Source organism: Natator depressus, chromosome 14 (assembly GCF_965152275.1).
Source record: "Natator depressus isolate rNatDep1 chromosome 14, rNatDep2.hap1, whole genome shotgun sequence".
NCBI classification, from domain to species: domain Eukaryota; kingdom Metazoa; phylum Chordata; order Testudines; family Cheloniidae; genus Natator; species Natator depressus.
Window position 1 is genome coordinate 43,380,899 of NC_134247.1, and position 23,927 is coordinate 43,404,825.

The 23,927-nt window shown below is 55.0% G+C and overlaps 1 protein-coding gene and 1 non-coding gene across 3 annotated transcripts; both read right to left on the minus strand.

Moving 5' to 3' along the window:
• Positions 1–2,207: 2,207 nt before the first annotated feature.
• Positions 2,208–2,281, minus strand: TRNAN-GUU (transfer RNA asparagine (anticodon GUU)). The gene has a single exon. It is a non-coding gene; the product is annotated as a tRNA-Asn (tRNA).
• A 3,201-nt stretch (positions 2,282–5,482) lies between these two features.
• On the minus strand, positions 5,483–22,055 carry LOC141998553 (C-type lectin domain family 2 member B-like). 2 transcript variants are annotated; one of them, XM_074971420.1, is made up of 6 exons: positions 21,918–22,055; positions 13,158–13,408; positions 12,484–12,582; positions 10,151–10,338; positions 9,124–9,227; positions 5,483–7,473 (listed from the first exon to the last, which is right to left on the minus strand). In XM_074971420.1, exons 2-6 carry the CDS (start codon positions 13,249–13,251, stop codon positions 7,320–7,322), a joined length of 639 nt encoding a protein of 212 aa, XP_074827521.1. In that variant the 5' UTR covers positions 13,252–13,408; positions 21,918–22,055; the 3' UTR covers positions 5,483–7,319. The 2 variants fall into 2 exon arrangements, with proteins under 2 accessions (XP_074827521.1, XP_074827522.1); XM_074971421.1 differs by lacking the exon at positions 21,918–22,055 and adding an exon at positions 14,395–14,535.
• Positions 22,056–23,927: the final 1,872 nt, after the last annotated feature.

Consider the following 23,927-nt stretch of genomic DNA (forward strand, 5'->3'; position numbering starts at 1 on the left):
CGTCTGGCAGAGGCTAGGGACACCATCCCTGCCCATCTTGGCTCATAGCCATGGATGGACCTGTCCTGCATGAATTCATGGTGCCCCCTGCGGTTCAATGGCTGGACCATTCCCCCCAGGGTCATAACTAGCTTTCAAGCTCCTTCCCCTCTCTCCCTGCACGGGCACAGCGTGATCTGCTTGGCCTGTGAGTCTCACACCGGCTGAGCAGCCGGCCAACCTCGAATCAAAGCGGTTCATAACGTGCTCATTTGATCGCCCCCGAAGGGCTGGGGGACGCCCTGCACTCTGCTGGGAGAACTCTCAGCCGTCTAAAAACAGACCAGGAGGACTTGTGGCACCTTAGAGACGAACACATTTATCTGAGCATAAGCTTTCAGGAGCTGCAGCTCACTGCATCGGATGCATTTAAAATCCTGGTGCAGTGACCTCAGCAGCCCTGGCTGTATGGAAAGCCGGTCAACTTCAGCTGGTTGGGGGCTTTGTTCGGGGGAGGAGGGGATCTCAGAAATCCCTTGTCCAAATGGCCCTGTGCCCCCCCCCCCCCCCAGGCACACAAACTGTCAAGGCTCCAAGTCAGCAGGTGGATTTCAGAGCAGGCAGGAGATCGGTGCTTTAGGCAGGGAGCTGGCGCTTTGCTAGAATAAAATCCCTTTAGCTGCCCTCCACCAAGATCCCGTCCTTCAGCGCCTCGTCCCCAGGGCTCGCTTGGGACCCCAAGTGAGGGTCAGCCCCGGACCCCCCCACACGGTGGGCTGAGACACGCGACGCTGCCAAGGGGGCAGTTCAGAGGGGGCGTTAGGACACTTTGGCCCATCCGTTAAAAGACAAAGAAACGGAGTCTGCCCTGGGGACCAGCGGAGAAGTCTTCCTCACTGCAGGTAAAAATCATTCCCCCCCCCCCCCCCCAAAACGATCCGCGCTCGTGATTTGCTGCCCAGCAGCGGGGTTCTTGTCTCGGGAGGCAACTTCAGCTCCTGCAGGTTACCCGCCTATTTTGCCCCCCTTAACCCTCCTTCCATCTGGTCAGCGCACAGCCCCCTCCCCAATACCCCCACCCGATCAGAGCACAGCCCCCTCCCCAATCTGGTCAGCGCACAGCCCCCTCCCCAATAGACTCCGCCCGACCCCTCCCCCATCTGGTCAGCGCACAGCCCCCTCCCCAATAGACCCGGGTTCCCCAGTGTGATCGATGCACCCACCCAGCTCTTCTCCCCCCCCCCCGCCCCACCCGGCACCTCCCTGCTCGCCCCCTCCCCGATCCGTGCACAACACCAGCCCCTCCTCACCTGCTGGCGGAGACCCCCAGCCCCCGATCGCTCCGCGGGCAGCCGGCGCCTGGAGCCCGGCTCGCAGCTCGCCCAGGCTCGTGTCCCCTGGAGCCAGAGCCCCCCCGGGGAGCGGGCTCAGAGCGAACCCGGCTGGCAGGCAGAGGGAGCAGCGAGGGGACGGGCTGCCCCGCCGGGAGCCGCCAGGCTCGGGGAGAGGGTCCCGCGGCTGCAGCCCCGCTCAGCCGGGCAGGTCAGCAACACCGAAGGGAAACGCACCCAGCTGTCTGCCCCCGGGGAGCGGGCGAAGAGCAGAGGCTCCAGCCGGTCAGGATCCCGCAGCGCTCCCCGCTCTTGCGCCGCTGCCTCCCGGGCTTATGGCTCGGGCTGGGCGGGGTGTCCTCCTTAAATACGCCGCGAGATCCCGGAATACCGACAGGGAATGATCCATATCAGGCGCATCGGGGAGCGGGATGGAGCCGCCCCCCACGACGAGGCTCAGCGCAGCGTAGCCAGCTGCCGGGGAGAGCGCCTGGCCTGAGGCTGCAGGGAAGTGGGCGAGTCTCCCGGGCCAGCAGCTCAGGGGCCGGGCAGGAGGGTCCCCTGGCCCGTAATTTGACCACCCCCGCTACAGACTGTCGGGGAAACCGGCCCAAAGTGACGAACAATACCTTATAAGGCGCGTCTTCCGGACATGTGGGTGGGAGGGGCAGGGCTGTGTCGTCCTGCTGCTCCGCCCCTCCCCTTGGTCATAGACTATCAGGGTGGGAAGGGACCTCAGCCCCTCATCTTGTCCAACCCCCTGCTCAAAGCAGGACCAATCCCCACTTTTTGCCCCAGATCCCAAATGGCCCACTCAAGGATTGAACTCACAAGCTTGGGTTTAGCAGGCCAATGCTCAAACCACTGAGCTATCCCTACCCTCCCAAAGGAGGTCCGCGTCCCTGGGTGGGGTCGAACCACCAACTTTTCTGTTAACAGCCAAATGCGCTAACCACTTGCGCCACAGAGACCGGGCAGCCAGGCCCCAGGCAGGGAGCAAGCAGCCATAGCCAGCTGCTGGGCAGAGCCTGGCTGGGGAGGGGCGGCAGCAGCAGCCCTATCGCTGCCCGGGCTCGGCTTCCCGGCGAGCCGCAGCCCCTCCCCGGCGGGCCCTGTGTGCAGCAGCTGGCTGCGGAGGGGCGACAGCCCAGTCCCCCCACACTCGGCTTTCCGGGGCAGTGGAAGTACCTAAAAGTGTGTGTGTTGGGGGGGGGGGGGATGGGACCACTGGCGCCCGAACTGGGGCACTGCCCCCTGCACCACCCTTTCCCCTGAGGCCCCGCCCCCTCGCTCCTCCCCCCCCCACCTTACAATGTGGAAGTGGGAAGACAGGCGCTGGGGCGGGGTGTCTCTCTCTCTCTCCAGCTTGCGGAGAGGCTCTGACCCACCCCATCCCTTCCTCTCCCTCCCCACAAGTTGCCTTTTGGCCCCTCCCCCAATAATAAAACAGACAAGTTCTTATAATAAGAAAAGGGACTGGGGCCCCCCCTTGAACTGCTGGGGGCCCCAAGCAATTGCTTAGGCTGAGTCTCTCTGTTTATACCGAGGGCTCTGAGTCTAGGTAGCCCAGCCCGGCACATGTGCCTCAGTCTCCCCGTACCCTGCACCACCACCTCCGGCTGTTGAAACTGAACTCACCTGGGCCTGGGCCCCCCTGCCGCCCCCTGGAACTGTACACCCTTTTCTGCCCTGGCCCTGCTGGCCCCCTCTGGGGACAACACTACTCTTCCTGCTTCCACACTGGCTGGGCCATAGGAGCTGCCCCCAGAAGAGTACCCCCACCCCAAGATATGGCCTTGGTCGATACTGGGGCAGGGTGCTCAGGAGAGACTGTGACCAGTGAGGATCTCTGGGCACTGACCCCGCTGAGCCGAGCCCTGGCGGGTTCAGCTTGTCCGTCCCTGTACAGATCCTCTTATGGGTCTCGTGGGGGGGGGGGGGGGCTGAGGCTGGACTTGGGGAGAAATGTGGGGAGGGGGGGTTCCCTGGTATATTTCACAACAGGTTGACATGTGTTCAACTTTTTTTGAGGGAAAATTTTGCTCTGGGCAAAGGATTTGGCCTGTAGTTACGTAACCCCTCTTCCAGGTGGTGTCGGCATCAACAAGGGTGCGGTTTAGTATCCAGGGGTTCCCCTTAACAACTCAAAACAGAACCGGCTCGAGCCCCCAGCCAGTAATCTGAGAAAACTAAACACCCCGGGGGGGGCACATCTACTAGGCAACACTTTCCCCCTCACCAGCACGGAGTCTGTGTGGTAGAACAAAAATACCCTGACTTCTATTAAAAGTTCTCACCTCTGCCTGAAGGGGAGAGTTAACCACAAAGGAAAGGAGCACAGGAGATCTGCACTGCAAAGCAGAGCACGGAGAGGAGCAAACGAATCCTTTGCAAAGGGATTTCCTGTCTTGCACCCACCCAACCATCACAAAAGTTCTCTTGCTCGACCCTGTTCCGTTGGAGTTGGGCTTCCCTCCCCTCCAGGTTAGGTGACCCAGAGCTGGGAGGCAGAGGCAGAGTATAATCCACATGACACCAGGAGGCCGCGGGCCTCAGATACACCTCCAACACGCAGTTCCTCGCCCGCTTCCTTCTGACTTCTAGGGAGTTGCACTTTCTCTAAACCAGCTGTAACTCACTCCCCGTTCTCCCCTTTTATGGCTCATGATATCTGGTGTTTTTCTTAAAGCCCCAGCTCCTAGAGTCCTGTGAGCAGGCCAGAATCTCAGTTCTCATGGTTTTCTTAGGGAGAGGGGACAAAACGAAGTCTTTAACCCTTGCAGAGCATGCTAGAAACCATGACCGCCAAAGGCTCACAAACCAGGAAATAAAAAACTCTGCATTTAGTATTTTAAGTCTCATGATTTTTAAGCGGGTCTCACAGTTTTGAGGCCCGACTCATTTTGAACTTTTGCGTTTATCAATACAGAAATTATCTCACCCCTCTCTCTCTCTCTGTGTCACACACACACGCGTCACTTAGTCTTACACACCCGCTGTGGGTGGTGACTCCTTGGGCGCAGGAAGAGGGTGAGGCCTTGGGGGAAGGGGCAGAGTGAGGACAGGGCCCTGGGGCAAATCAAACTTCTCAAGAGCCTGTCTGTGCCCAATATAGTTTTAAGGGGCTCCTACCTCCCCTCTCCTGCCATGGCTCTTAAAACCAACTGAGTCTCTGAACCATCTGCTGCCCAGGGCCCTGTGGTGAGCGGTGATAATGCCAACCCCACTATGGCCTGCACCCTATTTGTGAGACGAAGGGTGAGAATTTTCACCGGGAGTGGGCTCAAGACCCTGCTGGGTAGCAGGCCCGGTACAGCCAACCAGAAATCCCCCCTATCATCACTGGGGTTGGGTCCAGGCGAGGAAGGAAAATAAAGACGTCTGGTGCACCCCCATCCTTGCATTGCAGGCTGACATACGTGGTGGAATCTGAACTACCACCCTGCACCGCCTCACATACGTTATTTGCCACGGCTTTCGTGGGACTGTGGAGGTTGATGCTTCCCTAAACCCTCGGGATACAACTTTCTGACTCTCTTTTCCCCTCCCGCAGCCACTCACACGCTAAACCCCCTGAAAGTAGCAAACACTGAAAACCCATCGCAGGCAGCCTAGCTCCGGGCAAGCAGCAGGAATGGGACAGAAGGGCAGAAGCTCACGTGTTCTCCTCACCCCTGGCAGAATGCCTTGTGCGGGTTGTACCTGGGGGGTGCAGGGGTGGAATGAGCCGGGGACGTGTGCCCGTTTGAGCGATTCATAGCAGGCATACGAGGCACCTTTGGGGGAGCCTTGTCCAGGCCTGCCATGGGTCAGCTCTCTCAAACCACCACCCCTGGCAGCGCAAGCCTGACCTTCCAGCCACCTGCAGGCCTCGCTCTCTGTGCGCAGGTTAGCGATAGACACCCCCAAAGCCTCTGAGCGTCCCTCGGGAGTGCTCAGCCCGTTCCACTGAGCACATGCAGAACTGAGACTCTAATCCCACAGGCGCGGTCCACAGCAGCTTGTAAGATTCAATTCAGTCCAACCACTCTATTGAGAACACAGCACTTAGATATACAGAAAACAGGAATGAGTTTATTATCAAAGAACAGAGATGCAAGCGAGAGTGAATAAATACTGGAAAGTAATGGTTACATAGAAAACAAAATCCTCACACTTTCTAGAGCCGGGGTTCTCTCAAATTTTTAGCAGCCTCAGCATGCGGCTCTGACAATACTTAACTAACTGTAGGAAAAACAAATAAATAAATTACATGTGCATTATTACACAGGGATTTTTTGCAGACTCAATAGTAAATATAACGTACGGTTGTGTCCTATCTTTGCTGGACCTAAACACAGAACAAACCAGTGCTTTGCACAGTCTTGTCTTTGTTGTTGTTCTTTTGCTTTTTTGGTCAAAGGTGGACGGCTGTACAACAATTCTGAACTAAATTTAAAAATGCTTTACATAAGAGAAGTCCAAATAATAATGAGAGAATGTATCTGCCAAACTGTCCAAAATTTCTTTCACAGACAAAAAAACCCGATCAACCTAGCCCAGTAATAATAATGATAATAGTAACAACAAAATCTGAGCCGTTGCTGTTGTCTTTTCAGCTTGGTTTTTGCATCATTTAACAGCTTGCGCCTCTGAAACTCACCGTGGTAATTTGGTTCAACTTCCCTTGCACGAGTGCTGTAGGGACGTTGCACGACATACATTTCAATTTGATGAATTTCTCTCTCACACTGCAACTTGCTCAGAAACAGAATCGGGTGGCTTCAGAAACACAGGAAACTGCCTTTCCCCCTGGTGCTGAAGTGTTCCTTTTTCTTTCTATGTTTTGCTTTTCTTCGCAGAAGGTCCCAGAGGAGCCACCTGCTGTCACATTCAAGGACATTTTCTGGCACTAGATTATTTGAAATACTTTCTGATACCCAGTCACATTTTTAACTTTCACCTCCCCGCCCATGAACAATCGCAACCTACCCAAACAGCACGCAGTGAGATGGCCCATAGCCACTTACAGAGCTCCAGTAACATGAGATGTAAACACAGTGGTTAGCGGTCTATAAAATCATGAGTGGTGCGGAGAAAGTGACTAAGGCAAAGCTATTTACTTGCTCCCATAACACAAGAACTAGGGGCCACCAAATGAAATTAATGGGCACCAGGTTTAAAACAAATAAAAGGAAGTTCTTCTTCACACAGCGCACAGTCAACCTGTGGAACTCCTTGCCTGAGGAGGTTGTGAAGGCTAGGACTATAACAGGGTTTAAAAGAGAACTGGATAAACTCATGGAGGTTAAGTCCATGAATGGCTATTAGCCAGGATGGGTAAGGAATGGTGTCCCTAGCCTCTGTTTGTCAGAGGGTGGAGATGGATGGCAGGAGAGAGATCACTTGATCATTGCCTGTTAGGTTCACTCCCTCTGGGGCACCTGGTGTTGGCCGCTGTCGGCAGACAGGATACTGGGCTGGATGGACCTTTGCTCTGACCCAGTCTGGCCGTTCTTATGTTCTTAGCCAAAGAATACACTTTGTGACTTGAAAGAAAACCACACCGATGTAGCTCAGCTCTGCCGGCATGGTGCTATGTAAAAGGGAGCGCGCAGGGGGATTTATGGCATTTAGAAGGCACCTTTATTACTTAACATCTCAGCGATTCTTGGGGCACTTTGGAGGCTCTTGTGGCTGCAAAACAATCAGCTGGTGGCTGCATTTGAGAAATGCTGTTCTGGAGTCTAAACGAACAAGGCCTTCCCTTCTCTCATTTCCCCAGCGTGTGGCTGAGACTCCTTCTCATGAGATCACTCCCTCTCAGCTGCAGAGAAAAGCTTGACAATGTGACCCTGAGTTTAAAGGTTCAAGAGCAGAAGGCACATACGAAGAATCCACAGTTTAAACGAGACACACTTAATGCTTGAGGGCCCCACTGCCTGATTTTGAGATCCTGGTCAGGCTGACGAATGGGGACTTGGCTCGTTCAAGTAGGTGTGAGTTGGATCAGTGTCACTTCTAGGAGTCTCATTTCGAGCCCCCTTCCAGTGCAGTCTCTTTTCCCATCACATACACCTCAGGTTTGCTACAGATCCACCGTCTTTCCATGTAGCACCGTGAGCTGCTGACCCCTTTCTCGTCGTTCAGATACGCGCAGTCACCTCCTCCTCTTATCTGAAACCTGCAACACAGAAGCCAGGGAGCTGCAGTCAGGCAGAGGCCGGGCATTTCACACCGGTCCCAGCCAGGGGAGCCGTTCTCCACAGTGCAGGCCTGAGTGCGGAGCAGCTACTCTCCCAGCCCCTCAGGAGCAGAGCTCAGGACAGAGGGGGCTTTGCAGAACCGCTGACTGTTCGTGACCCTCTGGGCTGAGCAGCCCACAGGGGTGCTGGAGAATGGAAAGTCCCCAGCAGGATGGAGAGAATTTCTTAGACTGATTGTCAAAAGGGACCGGTCCTCTAACAAGACCATCACCAGACAGACCGAGCAGGAAAAGCGGGGGGCAGGAGGGATCTCGCCTCCTTGAAACACACAGAGCAGAACCAAGATGACACCGAAAGAGGAAATTGCATTCAGGGGTTTCCTTTTCCATTGATCTACAACTCTTGAGCTTTCCATTGGGGATGGGGGAAAAAAAAAGAGAGCGTTGAAGAAGTTCCTTTGTGAAAGCATGTGTGCCTTGTTTGTAACCCTCACGTGTCCCTCCCAGAGTTCATCTGGAGCGGAGGGTGGAGCTCTAGGGACAACATGCCTCTCGGGAGGTTTGGGAGGGTTCAGACCTGGTTTTGGGTCTTACAGCAGCTGATCTGCAGGGTCCCACATCCTAAGGAGGGAACCAGACAGGGAGTCTGTACCCCAGGAGAGGGCCACAATGGCCCGCACTCGGGACAGTGTCTGGTGGCTATTCAGACCCCGTGAGGTTGGAAGCAGGTGGGATCCAAAGGTTGGGTCCAATACAGCAGAATGGGGACTGTCCATTGGGGAGCCCTGACCCAGCGCCATAACAGCCTGAGTTTTCAAAGTACTGAACTAACCCAGACCAGGGAAGTGGAGGGTCTCCACCCCCTTCTAATGGCTGGCCTGCGTAAGAGCTTTATCAATCAGGGGGGGTTTTCAGTTAAAGAAGTGGATTCTTTCGCTCCTATGGCAGAGGCTCATGCTTCTAGCGCTGAATTCCGGGGTTCAAACCCTGCTCCGGGCTCAAGGTTTTGTGATCACACTTGAAGCCCACTGAAACCCATCGCGGGGTGTTGGCTGGGCAGCCATCACTGCTGTACCCCGTTCCAGTGGGAGCCCCGGGCGTCCAGCACCTGTGAACCGCAGGCTCCTTTAACATCGGTGCCTTGCTGCGGATTCAGAGGCCTCACCAGCCAAGTCACTCAAACCTGCCGGCTGCAATCCCCAGCGGGACCTGCACCTGCCATGCAGTGCTCGGCATGCTGCCCTCTCCAGCAGCCACTGTTAACCTGAGCTCCCTGCTGCCTCCTTTCCCCGGGGGGGGGGGGGGGGGGGGTCAGACACCCCAGGGACCTTGCGGAAGAGGGCTGGGGGAGAACAGCGAGTGTCCCAGCTGAAATCCCAGCGCGCTGCGAGGGCCCCTCTGGCTGTGGCGGGCTCTGTCTCCGGCCCAGCACCGTGCTGCGGGGAGGAGCTGAGAGCTCAGGGACACGCCGGCTCCCGTCGCTCTCCGATACACGCAGGACGCGAACGGACCAGGGCCGGGGCTGGTTGTTTCACCAGCGCTGAATGGTGGATCTCCCTGAACTCAAACAGCTCAGACACCAGCATCCCCAGGCCCAGGGAACTAGTCCAGAGGGGGAGAGAGACTCACAGGTCCTTGAATTCGGTGCCGTTGGCCCATTTCCAGGCCTGACCCTGCTCCCTCCGGAGGCCGATCCAGTGGTCACGAAAATCCTTATGGCGCAGCAGGAACGCCTTAAAGAAAGCCGAGCGACAGCAGGTATCAGCCCCAGCTCCGGTGCTCCCCGCACCGCCCCTCCAGGGCTCTGTGCTGCAGAGAATCCCAGTCGCATATTCATAGAATATCAGGGTTGGAAGGGACCTCAGGAGATCTTCTAGTCCCATCCCCATTTAAATCATCCAACAGATGTTTGCCCCATATCCCTAAATGGCCCCCTCAAGAACTGAACTCACAACCCTGGGTTTAGCAGGCCAATGCTCAAAACACTGAGCTATCCCTTCCCCCATATCGAAGGGTGCTCAGTTTATTTTCGGCCGGGGGGGGGGGGTGTTTCCCCTCCTTTTTCCAAAGTACAAGATTACCCAGGCAGTATTAATCCTCCCCCGGTACAGAGCAGCCCCACCCCGGTGCTCCCAGTCACCCGCACCCCAAGTCGCCCTGGGCTGGGGGCAGCTGCTGAGTCTGAGCTCTCTGCAGAGACGTCTCTTCTCACAGAGCAGCCCCCACTCACTACAGCAAGGCAGGAGGAGGGAGCGAGTCAAGCTGAAGTGGGAGGGGTCAATGTGAGAGGATCCCCTCCGCCCCCCCCCTCAGCTGGCTGCTCCTTTCCCGTCCCCACAACAGGAGCACTGGCTGGGTTCTCCGTCCCACTCCCGCAGCCAGGAGACGCCTGAGCCAGCCCTGCCCTAGACAGGAGCTGTCTCCCTATTTGGGGAGGGGGGCAGTGGAGAATGGGCAATCCCTGTGATCACACACAGACAGTAGGGCCCTGGGCCCAGCCAGGGCTGGCGTTCAGCAGCTGGAAGTTCATTCACTCCGGCCTCCCAGCACAGGAGGGCTCAGAGCTGCTCCTCGCCCCACGGGGCAGAGCCCAGGTCCTACTGCAGCGGCCGCCGCTGAGCCAAGATCAGTGTCTGGCAATTCGAGAGTCTCTCACCATTTCCTGCTCGCTGTCGATCCCAGCCAGGGAGGCCCCCGGTGCAGAGCAGCGGCTCTGGCTGTCGGTCCAGCTCCCTTCCGTCTCTGAGAAATAGTAGCATTTCCCTCGGTATCCCATCCAGCCGTCCGGGCACGAGGGTCCAGCAGGGGGGCACAGATCAGCTGATGAAAGCTTAGATGCCAGCACTGAGAATGAGACAGTCACATGGAGGGTAAGAGTTGCACCTAGAATTGGGCATTTGACTGGTACAAAAATTGGTCAATTGACCAGTCAAATGTGTCAGATAGTGGTCAGATATTTTAAAATACCAATTTATCAGAACAGTAACAAAAAAGAGCAAGACGTCATTGTCTCCAGTAGCTTTAGCTTGATATGGATCTACCGAATTTTTTTAAAAAAATGTACTTCACTGAGTTATTTTAACTCAGAAAGCAAAGGCGAAACACTGAAACCAAGTTCTGAAAAACACCAGCGAGGCTCCCAGACGCAATCCGAAAGGCAGGCTGCCTCCTGCCCCCAGGGCTCTTGCTGGAGCATTTGACTGCGGCCAAACAGGCAGTCAATTGACCGGCTTGCCAAGCCTGCTGGGACCCCCAGCTGGGGCTGGTCCACGGCAATCAGACGCAGGGGGACGGAGACAGACGTTTGTCACAGTAAATTTGCCTGGCAAGAAGGATTCCAGGGACACTCCCAGCCTGGGAGGGACTGACACAGCTCAGAGCATTTCACCCCAGGCACAAGATCAACAGCTGGACGTTCAACCTCGCAACAAACAGCCGGTGGACAACTGAGAAGAACGTGGGAACTTTCACTCAGCGACATGAAAGCCACAAGGGGGCGCCAGACACCACAGCCACGGGAAGTGACCTGTTGCACTGTGGGCCAGGAATGATGGAATTTAATTCACCTCCTACCTGCAGACTTTTCTTTCCCCAAACACAGCAGCAAGAAAGGCACGTTCTGGAAGCCCTCATGGCAGTGTAACCCTTTCAGAGCCATGACAGAGCAGCAGTGGGGTCACCCATAAGTGAGACCAAAGAGGATTTGAAAGGCCTGTCTAGTTGAGAGGAGTCGGACTCAAACCCCTCCAGACACTTTTGAGCATATCACTTTTGTTTGCACCACAGTAACTCGGTAGCTGGTTTTCAAGCTTTCCCATGTTGCTGGCACTCAGCGAGGAACAGACACTCTAAGTCAGGAAGAGTTAGGAAACGTGGCAGCGGGGATCAGAAAACGAGCATGTGTTCACCTCACGCACAAGGCATGTCTGACCCTGTAGATTTAACTGTCCAGTGCACGGTAGCCCACACCCCTCCCCTACTGAACTGAGCAGAGAAGTCAGTGACTAACAGTTGATGGCACAGGCTGTCTCCACCATCCATCTCCAGGTCAGATGCCACATGTTCTGCAGAGCTCCCTGCACCTGCAGGTGTGTAACCAACCCTAAGCTCACAGATTCCCACCTTACACAGAGAGAGCCAATGCTGCCCATTGCAACAGCCTGCCATTACAGCAGGGAGCTGGGATTCAGGGCCCATCTGTATCAGAGCAATCTGCACCAGTATAATCACAGTGACGCAGTTACATCAGGCCAAACACCTCCTGGATTCAATCCCCTCTGCCAGCTGCTAAACCCTCCTAGGGCCCAGTGATCAGATCCCAGGGCAACAGAGAAATCCCACCCCCGACAGTCTCCAGCACCCCCTGCCCCAGACAACGGGGGGATACAGCAGGGTTCATGTTCACAGCAAACAGATGCCCTCTGCATGAGCACACGCTGTTTGGGCAGCCCGGGGGAGTGAATGGTGCTAAGGGACCCTTCCTGGCCAAGCTCAGCGACTGGGGGGTTTCCACACTGCGCTGATGGAGGGGTCTAGACTGAGCTCTACAGCTCCTTTCAATAACACAGCAGCACCTGCCGCCCGGCCACAGGCGTGACCTGAAGATCCAGGAAGGCCAGGCTGGTAACCTCAGAGCAACCCAGGGAAGGCAAAGGGCTCAGGGTTGCACTGCACCCTGTCCCACTGGACACCCTGGTCAGGGACTGCTTCACGGCACGTAGCAAAGGTGACTTGGACCCAAAGTGCTCAGAGATGGGCTGGGGGGCTAATGTCAGTCAGATCGTCCCGACACAGAGAGTGCCCAGGTGCAGGGGTCTGGGAGGGAGCAGGAGGAGGGTCGGGGAGGAACATCCCCCAGGAATCCTCTGTCCCAGGGGCACAAGCCAGACAGGCCGGGAGCAGAGAGTGAGCGTGGTAGGTCCCGGGGAATGGGCTGCACGGAGATCGTAGCTGGAGGGGAAGGGAGCCGGGGGGAAGCTGGGAACTCACCTGCCAGAGCACTGATGGCAGCGATCAAAGCAGAGGATACAACCATCAGTGCAACCACAGCTCCACAGGTCAGACTTTTCTGGCAGTTACAAGGAGGGTCTGAAACAGAAAGACCCGTCAGGCAGGGCTGGGAGGACACGGCTCACTGACAGCACCGGGGCTGGAGCTGCCCTGGGACATGCCCCGTTCTGTCGATTGCTCCTTCCCTCAGACGCTCTGCGAGAGGAGCCCGGAGGGTCAGGCAGACCCTCCTACCCCCAAGGGCAGATGGAGGGTCCATGGCTCCCCAGAGCTGCCCTGGGGCTGTTACCAAGATCCGGCTCTGGCTGGGTAGCAGGGCCTCAGAGCAGCAGCCGGGCCATAGTAAGAGCCGCAGCTGTGGGGAACTACAGACCCTCCCCCTGCTCTGGGCAGGGAGCCTGGGGGGAGGGATACAGAGCAGGGGCTGCTCTCGGCCCCCCACCCCAGGCAAGTGGAGGGTCATCCACGGCTCCCTGCAACTGCCTGGACTCCCAGCTGCCAGCCAGAGGCGGGGTGGGGGGGACCTCAGGGGGAAGAGGAGGGGGAGGGGCGGGGCCAGTGACAAAAAGTGGGAGGGCCATGCCCCCTTCCAGCACCCCGGGCAGTCTCAGTGTCTCTCTCCAGCCTGCTCCCAGGCAGAGATGCTCCATTACCTGGGTTCCCTCCAGTCTCCCGGTGTCCATTGCCGTTAACACACAACTCCTGCGGCGGCTCTTCGCTCTCAGCAGCCCCAGCTGCTGGCCCCATCGTCTCTCTCAGCGACACTCAGGCCACAGATGCTGCTGCAGGTGCTGGGCTGGGGTTGGCTCCTCTCGGTCTGAGTGGGTCCGATTTGGCAGCAGCAAAGCCGAGGCAGAGGCCCTGGCTCTGGCTCCCTGTCCCTGCTCCAGACTCTCCAGCCGATCTGAAACCAAGACGGACCCAGCAGGACAGGTCAGAGATGGGGGAGGCAATTTGTGGTTTCTGGTTGCCTGCCCAGCAGCCCAACCCCCTGCCAGAGGTGGTGCCATGATGATTAAACCCCCTTAACTCCCATCGGCCCCTCCGCCCCCCAGGGCCTCAGAGACCTGATCTGCTACAGGCCCCGCCCACCCGTGACAGGCACCCAGCTGGGGGGTGGGGGAGAAGACCCTCCTCACACACACAATCCTCCTAGAAGTAAGTGTGAGTTGGATATCAGAAGGGGAGGGGATGGGGCTCAAAACAGCCCTGTCCCTGGCCCAGCCCCCTCCTTGAAGGGCAGGACTTGAACCAGCGTCCTGAGCTCCTCTGCCCAGCCCCTCCTTTCCCTTCCGGGGGGGGCTCTCCCGACCGCCCTTCGGCCCGGGCCCTGCCCCCCAAATCGCCCCCCTTTGGCCCAGAATCCCCGCCCTTCGGCCAAGGACCGGCCCCCGCCGCCGCGCTGCCCTCCCCCCATGCGGTCCCCAGGCACCGCCCCCATTTGGTCCCCAGCCCCCGCCCGAGCTCGGCCCCCATTCGGAGCCCCGCCCCCCATGCGGTCCCCAGCCCCGAGCCCCGCCACCCCTTCGGGCCCGGCGAGCCCTCCGGTCCCCGGCCAGCCCCCTCCCCATTCGGTCCCCAGCCCCGGCCCCTCCCTCTCCCCATTCGGTCCCCAGCCCTGAGCCCGAGCCCCGCCCCCCATTCGGTCCCCAGCCCTGAGCCCGAGCCCCGCCCCCCATTCGGTCCCCAGCCCCTCCCCCTCCGGGCTCCCGCCCGAGCCCCCCCCCCGCATTCGGGCCCGCGGTCCCCCCTCGCCCCAGCCCGGCAGTGGCTGGAACCAGCCCGCAAACCCCGCCGCGCAGCGAGCGAGCCACCGCCGAGCAGCCAGCAGCATCCACCCACCCACCCGCGCCCCGGGCAGGGACCCCTGGGACCCGGAGCGTGTCTCACCCGCGGGAACAGCGCCCGGCGCCGCAGGCGGGGGAAGGAGCTAGGGTCCCACCAGCCAGGCGGGCTCGCAGCCGGATCCCGCCGGGTGAGTTCGCAGCCACAGAGCGACCGAAGAGCGACCGGCTTCGTTTCCACCTGGGTCTGAGCAGCGGAAACGTCCGTGCCCGGGTGTCACAACAGCGGCCGATCCCCGCCCTCAGCCCCGCCTCCATTTAACCCCTGGACTCCCGGCCGCTCCGCTCCCCACAAACCTTCCCCCCTCTCCCTGGCTGGCCTGGTGCCCGAGCGGCGTCCCGCCCGGCCCCGGGCAAAGCTCCAATCGGGGCTCAGTCCTCGCCCTCCCTGGCCTGCCCGCCCTGCCAGCCCTCCTCCTGAAACCTTGTCCTCCCTCTGCCCTCCCCTGCTCCCCCGACCCCTCTGATCGCTGCTTCCCCCTCCTGCCAGCTCTCCGGGGCCCTTCCACAGGCTCTGTCCTTGGTCCCCTGGGGCTGACCAAATAGTGTATAAACACATGGGGCGGGGAGGGTCCTTACTGGTTTGTTGCGGTGTAACAATGTGTTACAAGGAAGGGGGAGGTCTTGAAAAACAAAACAAAACACCAGTAAATGTGACATGGTTTATGGCCAGCCTCCCTCTTCTGTTCTCTTCTCCCTCTGCCCCTCCTCTCTGGGTTGTCTCCTCTGTAAACACAAATTCAACTCCCCTCTCCATGCTGACAACTCACCCATTTGCCTCTCTGCACCAGCCCCATCTCCTGCTGGCCAAATGAACACCTCAGCCTGTCTCTGGGACATCTCCTTGTGCCTACCTAGCTGTCAGCTCAAGCCCAACATGGCTAGAGCAGAGCTCTCTATCTCTCCCCTCCTGTCCAAGCCCTCTCTATTGCCTCCTTTCTCCATTGCTGTGGACAACACCAGCATCCTGCCTGTCACTCAGGCCCATAACCTGTCATCTTCCACTCACACCTCTCTCTAGGTCAGGGGTGGGCAAACTTTTTGGCCCAAGGGCCACATTGGGGTTGCAAAACGGCATGGGGGACTGGGTAGGGAAGGCTGTGACTCCCCAAGTAGCCTGGCCCCCCACCCCCTATCCGGCCCCTCCCACTTCCCACCCCCTGACTGACCCCCATCCCTAACCGCCCCCTCTGGGACCCCATCCCCTAACCAACCCCTGTCCCCTGAGTGCCCCGACCCCTATCCACACCCCTGCTCCCTGACAGCCCCCACCCGGATTCCCACACCTATCCAACCCCCCCGTTCCCCATCCCCTGACCGCCCACCCCAGAAACTCCACCCCATCCAACTGCCCCGTCCCCTGACTGCCCCTTATCCAACCCCCCCCACCCCCTTACCACGCTACTCAGAGCAGCAGGAGCTCGCAGCCACGCTGCCCGGTAGGAGCAGCGGGCCAGAGCGCTGGTGGCACAGTGAGGTGAGGCTGCAGGGGGACAGCAGGGGAGGGACCGGGGGCTAGCCTCCCCTGCCGGGAGTTCAGGGGCTGGGCAGGACAGTCCCGCAGGCCGGATGTGGCCCGCGGGCCGTACTTTGCCCACCTCTGCTCTAGGTCCTCACATCCAGGGCTGTGCTTAAGTCTTGTGGAGTTTTCCTGCATAACATCTCTAAGATACAGCCTTTCCTCTCCATCCACACAGCTAAAATTCCCATCGAGGCTCTGATCATATCACATCTCAGTTACCGCCACATGTTTCTCTTCTCCCTCTTGCCCAGCTCAGATCCATTCAGAATATTGCTGCAAGCTGCAAAGATCATTCTCCTAGTCCACTGCTTTCACCATGTCACCCCTCTTTGCATCCCTCCACTGGCTCCCCCTTCTCTATTGCATCAAACAGAAGCTGCTTGTCTTCGCTTTCAAGGCCCTTCAGGTACTGTCCTCTCCCAACCTGACATCTCTCATTCACTCTACCAAGGTGTTGACTCCCACCTCCAATTGGTCCATGCTGCCAGCAACACCCACTTGTTAAATTTTCAGACAACCCCATTCGTGCTTTCTGCCACATGCCCTTCATGCTCGGGAGGAGAGCCCCTTAAACATTTGCAAACCTACCTCATTATCCATCTCCAATTCCCAAATCAAAGCTCTTCTTTGCCCTGAGGTCTACCAAAAATTCAACAGCCTGTCTCCTGGGGTGCTGAGACCACTGCCTATCGTACCGACCAATACAGTCTCATTATTTCCTTCCACTCCCCTGTCTGTCTGTCTCCATCTGTCTCTTGTCTTATACTTAGATTGTCAACTCTTTGGGGCAGGGACTGCCTTTTGTACTATTTTGTACAGCACCTAGCACAATCGGGTCCTGATCCATGACTGGGGCTCCTATGTGCTACAGTAATACAAATAACACAGGCTAGAGAATGTCACTATTATGGCTTCAGTGCCCTCCCCCACCACCACCAAAAAGCAGCAAAACAAAACAAAAAAATCAACCTCCCAGCTCAAAAAGTATGTGTTTACACTCAGCTGGCTAACTCAATGTAGAGTACTAGTAGAGGTGAGGGAGAGGTGTCTTTTACCTTGATGTAGCTAGGCCAGGAATGCTATACGCTCCGCCTGGAATTTACCTGGACAAGTGACACAGAGGTTAAAGCCACCGGTGCCTTGTCTCCACGAGGATTTTACAGCAAGTTAGCTATCTCCGTGTAAACACACTTTTGCAGTGAAGACCATGCCTGGGAGACTCCTACCTCAAGCCCCTAACTTCTGGTTGAGCTAGACATTATTTGCAACCTTTAAGAGCCCACTGATTGAAAGAGGTTAAACACACACAACATTTCTCCATTTTATCCTTGTGCAACTGACAGCACTCTGCAGTGTCGTCAGTGTCACTGCTTCCCCCAGAGAAGCATTCACCAAATCTTTGGAAGCTGTGCACTGCTTCAGGACAATACAATCAATCCCTGATGGGCAAGATCCCCTGGGAGAATAACATGAGGGGGAAAGGAGTCCAGCAGAGCTGGCTATATTTTAAAGAATCCTTATTGAGGTTACAGGGACAAACCATCCCGATGTGTAGAAAGAATAGTAAATATGGCAGGTGACCAACTTGGCTTCACAGTGAAATCCTTGCTGATCTTAAATACAAAAAAGAAGCTTACAAGAAGTGGAAGATTGGACAAATGATCAGGGATGAGTATAAAAATATTGCTCGGGCATGCAGGAGTGAAATCAGGAAGGCCAAATCACACCTGGAGTTGCAGCTAGCAAGGGATGTTATGAGTAACAAGAAGGGTTTCTACAGGTATGTTAGCAACAAGAAGAAGGTCAAGGACAGTGTGGGCCCCTTACTGAATGGGGGAGGCAACCTAGTGACAGAGGATGTGGAAAAAGCTAATGTACTCAATGCTTTTTTTGCCTCTGTCTTCCCGAACAAGTTCAGCTCCCAGACTGCTGCACTGGGCAGCACAGCATGGGGAGGAGGTGACCAGCCCTCTGTGGAGAAAGAAGTGGTTAGGGACTATTTAGAAAAGCTGGACGAGCACAAGTCCATGGGGCCGGATGCATTGCATCCAAGAGTGCTAAAGGAGTTGGTGGATGTGATTGCAGAGCCATTGGCCATTATCTTTGAAAACTCGTGGCGATCGGGGGAGGTCCCGGATGACTGGAAAAAGGCTAATGTAGTGCCCATCTTTAAAAAAGAGAAGAAGGAGGATCCTGGGAACTACAGGCCGGTCAGCCTCACCTCAGTCCCCGGAAAAATCATGGAGCAGGTCCTCAAGGAATCAATTCTGAAGCACTTAGAGGAGAGGAAAGTGATCAGGAACAGTCAGCATGGATTCACCAAGGGCAAGTCATGCCTGACTAATCTAATTGCCTTCTATGACGAGATAACTGGCTCTGTGGATGAAGGGAAAGCAGTGGACGTGTTGTTTCTTGACTTTAGCAAAGCTTTTGACACAGTCTCCCACAGTATTCTTGCCAGCAAGTTAAAGAAGTATGGGCTGGACGAATGGACTATAAGATGGATAGAAAGCTGGCTAGATTGTCGGGCTCAACGGGTAGTGATCAATGGCTCCATGTCTAGCTGGCAGCCGGTATCAAGTGGAGTGCCCCAAGGGTCGGTCCTGGGGCCGGTTTTGTTCAATATCTTCATAAATGATCTGGAGAATGGCGTGGATTGCACCCTCAGCAAGTTTGCAGATGACACTAAACTGGGAGGAGAGGTAGATACGCTGGAGGGTAGGGATAGGATACAGAGGGACCTAGACAAATTGGAGGATTGGGCCAAAAGAAATCCAATGAGGTTCAACAAGGACAAGTGCAGAGTCCTGCACTTAGGACGGAAGAATCCCATGCACTGCTACAGACTAGGGACCGAATGGCTCGGCAGCAGTTCTGCGGAAAAGGACCTAGGGGTTACAGTGGACGAGAAGCTGGATATGAGTCAGCAGTGTGCCCTTGTTGCCAAGAAGGCTAACAGCGTTTTGGGCTGTCTAAGTAGGATCATTGCCAGCAGATCGAGGGACGTGATCGTTCCCCTCTATTCGACACTGGTGAGGCCTCATCTGGAGTACTGTGTCCAGTTTTGGGCCCCACACTACAAGAAGGATGTGGAAAAATTGGAAAGAGTCCAGCGGAGGGCAACAAAAATGTTTAGGGGACTGGAACACATGAGTTATGAGGAGAGGCTGAGGGAACTGGGGATGTTTAGTCTACGAAAGAGAAGAATGAGGGGGGGGATTTGATAGCTGCTTTCAACTACCTGAAAGGGGGTTCCAAAGAGGATAGCTCTAGACTGTTCTCAGTGGTAGCAGATGACAGAACGAGGAGTAATGGTCTCAAGTTGCAGTGGGAGAGGTTTAGGTTGGATATTAGGAAAAACTTTTTCACTAGGAGGGTGGTGAAACACTGGAATGCGTTACCTAGGGAGGTGGTGGAATCTCCTTCCTTGGAAGTTTTTAAGGTCAGGCTTGACAAAGCTCTGGCTGGGATGATTTAATTGGGGATTGGTCCTGCTTTGAGCAGGGGGTTGGACTAGATGACCTCCTGAGGTCCCTTCCAACCCTGATATTCTATGTTTCTCTCCCCCCACACCCTCCACATGTGTATTCCTAAAGACCCAATCATCTTTATTTATACCTCTTCTGTACCCCTCTAACGAGTGCTTCATACACATCCCCAGGGGAAGGGGAGGGCAAATGAGTGCACTCCACACTCAGAGAGACACTGACCTGGGAGCGATTTCTAGACATGGTTGAAAATCTTTTCAAAAGGAAGGATTGTCTGTAGAAAAGGGACTATTTTTGGAATGCAAGGGTTTTTCGTGAAAGATTGTCAAGACTATAGGAATTTCCTGGTTTCACAATATTGTTCTGACACTTTTAAAATCAATCTTTTGTTCACTACATACTCTCTTCCATGCCTCCACCCCCTTTCACCCAAAACCTGAGTTTGTTCTAAGTGAAAAAATGCAACTAAACATTTTTGCAAAAACGTTGATATACATTTAAACATTTGATGAGTCCCACCCCAGAGATGGCTGCATTTCAGCACTGGACGAGCGATCGCTGCGCATTGTTACTATATGGCTGTCAACCAGCTGCTGCACCCAACCCCAGAGGCAGTTATATTTCAGTACTTGGCAAGCAATCCCTGGGCAACCTTGCTGCATGGCTATTGCCAGCTGTCCCAGCCCAGGGGTGGCTGCATTTCATGCACGGGGGCTGTGATATACCATAGGGATTAGGCAAGCTGAGGACTCAGAAGTAGACCTAAAAACCCTGTATCTATGGAAACTGAGGCAGTAACACACCTATCCTCCTTTCAGGTATTTTGTTCATCCCTTGACTGGTGACACATGTGAAACTGGATCATACCAGCTTCAGGGTAGAGACCATGCAGTTCTAACTAAGTGTCTCTGTTAGGGGGCTTATTCCTTCACCCACTTACTTCCCTGGTCCTTCTCGCATGAACAGAGAGCAACAATACCCGAAGTCCAAAGGTGCAAACAATTCGATGTTTATTGGGGTGAACTTCCAGCAAGCATGATTCCAGTTTCCTTCCTTAGTATCCTCCTTCCCAGCTCTGACACCACAGAGCCTTACACCTGTGTCCCTGTTCCCATTCCTGCCCTTAGCCAAACATGATTCCAACTTCCTTACTCCCATTCCCTGTTCCCATCTCCCCCTTTAGCAAAACATGATTGCAATTTTCTTACCCCCATTCCCATTTCCCTCACCCGCATACCCACCCCCGCCCACCTACTTCCTGATTGACTGCAGACTATATAGTAAAACTTGAGTTCTGCTTTGCTATACCTTAACCAATCATTTTCCTGAAATTTAACTAACCAATCCTAACATATTGTAACATGATTATGTACCCAATTATATCCCACCACCTTAATTAGTTTACACCCAGCAAAATTAATTATACAGCAGACAGAAACAATCACAGAACCAGACAGAGATTATACAGACAAACAATAGCAAAGTGGGAACTATAATGACAAAACAATACAGAAGTGAGGATTTCACATCCCAGCTATTGATAAGTGAGTTCTTGCCAGACAGGATGCTATCAAACTAAGTTTCCTTTTACATTTTCTAGGCACTTCCCTTTCTCTGGAGGTGATAGGCACTATCAGGACAGGATTGTATTCCTAACAGCCGAATAGCACCTTATTTCAGTGTGACTAGTTTGGAATGTGAGGAGGTGACCGTTCGCTTCCCAGCTTATGGCTGCCTCTGCTGCTTAGCCAAAGGCCTTAGCCTAAGCACAGGGCCACAAACTGTCACAGTAAGAGAAGGCCCTTACACCGGCAGACAATGATTTTGATTCTTTCTTTTATACCTCTATAACTAGCCAAGTGATAAGAATACACCTAAATTCTTAGAGTATAGGCCTTTACAGACAGGCCTGAATATCTATAGCCTAACAGTCTCTACAGCACCTAGCACAGCTCTTCAGGGCAGAGACAGTCTCTTACTACACACAGATACAGCACCGAGCACAATGGGATTCTGTTCTGCTGGGAGCCATAAATCACTGAACATTAAATCCCACCAAATGAGGGTAAATCCATCCTCGTCACCGTATCCACTCATTATACTCCACACCTGAACATAGCCATTATATGAATAATATACCCCCATATCTCAATGTCTGTACTTTGACCCGTTAAACTTTTACCCCCAATCGGAGAGATTGCAGATTATGTATTCCTTACACCATCTGTTCCTAAACCGAATTTCGCACCCCTTGATAATCTGTACCTTATTCCCTGATAACCAGAAACTTCTATGTTTAAACTCTGTACCGTTTTCTTTTTACTTCAACATCATCTTAATAAAATTATTAAATCTGCAAATAATAGTACATCATTCATGTGTCCTGGGAGGCCCTTTAGCCCACCTTTGGGGGCTGTAAAAACAACAATAGGGCTGCTGCAATATCAGGGTCTCCCAAATAACCTCTGGTCTCCACCCAAGCCCATGTCCCCCTTTGCAGAGCAGGGGGTTGGGAGTCAGTTTCATAAGCCACTGCTACCTAGGAAGATCACAGCTTACCTCGTCCAGGGACTCCATGGCTGCAGCACTCCTTGCAGGTCAGGTCCCTGCTCCATCTCCCCCTCTCTGTGCATTAGCTGAGGGGGGAGCCCGAACTCCCCTCTTCACACACATCATGCCTTCCCCCATTGCTAGTGCAAGGAAAAACCCGCGAAAAAAGCCAGCCGCAAGGGGACTGCAATACACACAGGGGCGTGGCCATATACTCTATTAGCATACTGATCCTGGATTGGACAAGGCACCAAGAGCCCTAACTACATCCCCGGTTGAAATGAATGAAACTTTACTGGCGTGGCGGGACATTTGTAATGACACTGATCAGATTAGCACAAAGCGCGCCAAATCCCTTAAAGGGGACAGAGCCCTTTAGTTTACCCCTCCTACGTGTGCAGCAGGGAACAGACAGCATGGGCCATTGCAGTGTCTAACAACCTGTCACGGCAGTAAAGGACCCAGGGGGTCAAGCACGTGATTTAGAGCCATGATAGGAGCCTCGTGGCTCATGGCCACTTCTTGCTTGCTGGTTGCCAGGAGTCAAAGAGGACCAGAGCATGCAGATCATACGCAGCAGTCAGGCAATGACCAAAACCTGCTGGATTATGCAGGGCCCATGGCTGGCTGGCTGCAGGGCTGGGACAAAGACCCAGGATGGGCTAACAGCCGTGTTGCAGCCACTTGACCTAGGGGGCAGTGTGCGGGGAAAGGGGGAGCGAGAGAGGCTGCTGGGGCTTGCAGGCTGAGGCCCTGATTCCAGGCAGATGTGGGGAGCTGGTTTAGGTCACATGGTGCATGGAGGGGGGCTAGGCTGAAGGGTGCAATCTGACCCTCCTGCCCCCCATCAGTGTTTCACCTCTCAGAGGTGCATATTGATTCCAGGGGCCATGACTGCGGAGTTCATTCCCAGCTCTGGGGTTTCTTTATCGCAGTCGCTGGGGGCTGCTCCCACCTTCCCTCCGTGATTCTTTTGGTTTTTCTTCTTCTCCTTCCTCTCTTCTCTCTCTTTCCTTCTCCAGTTCCTGCTTCTACCCCAGTTCTTTCTCTCCCCCGTCCCCTTCCTGTGTTTCTCCTGTTCCCCCTTTTCTCAATCCTCCCTCCTTCCTTTCCTCACCTCAATTTCAATCTCTCTCCTCCCCCCCACACCCGTGTTCTCCCCAAACCCTTTCCTGAGTCTGCTCTCCATGCAGCCCATTCTCTGGGTGTGGGGATAGGAGGCTTTCAAGGGGAACCCTGCTCTCTGTGATGAGCAATGTGCTGTCCTTTGGTTTCCAGTGGACATTTTGTGCTATGGTTGTTACAGCCAGAAACCTTCCCTAATACTCTGTTTACATGGCTATCAACGCCACCCCACCCTCCCCTCCCCCTCCCCCTCCCCCTCCTCCTCCTCCTGCTGTGCCCCCTGGCCCTGAGCTGGGGGGGACCCCAGATCCCACCCAGAAATGGCGGTTACAGGGTTTGAGTTTTCTCACGCTGTTTTCAAAGATCAGTCTGACTCCATTTCATGAATTGTCCATTTCCCTCCCCCCGCCCACAGGAGGAACTGAATTGAAACAAGAAACAAACAAAAAAAAAGGAGGACTTGTGGCACCTTAGAGACTAACCAATTTATTTGAGCATAAGCTTTCGTGAGCTACAGCTCACTTCATCGGAGTGTAGCTCACAAAAGCTTATGCTCAAATAAATTGGTTAGTCTCTAAGGTGCCACAAGTCCTCCTTTCTTTTTGCGAATACAGACTAACACGGCTGCTACTCTAAAAGAAACAAAAAGGATCCATCAGCTCCACACGCTGCCAACTCATTTGCGGAGGGGTTTGGAGGCAAGGGGACCCGCTCCCCAGCCTGGCATAAGGGGCCCCTGATCTCGAGGGGGGGATGGGACTGTCTCTCACTGTGTCTCTGTGCAGCGCTCAGGACAATGCAGCCCTGACCTCAAGAGCTGAGCTCTAGGTGCTACCATAAAACTCACAGTCATTTATAAGTGACCCAACTGCGTCTCCTTCAAGGCCCTGAAAG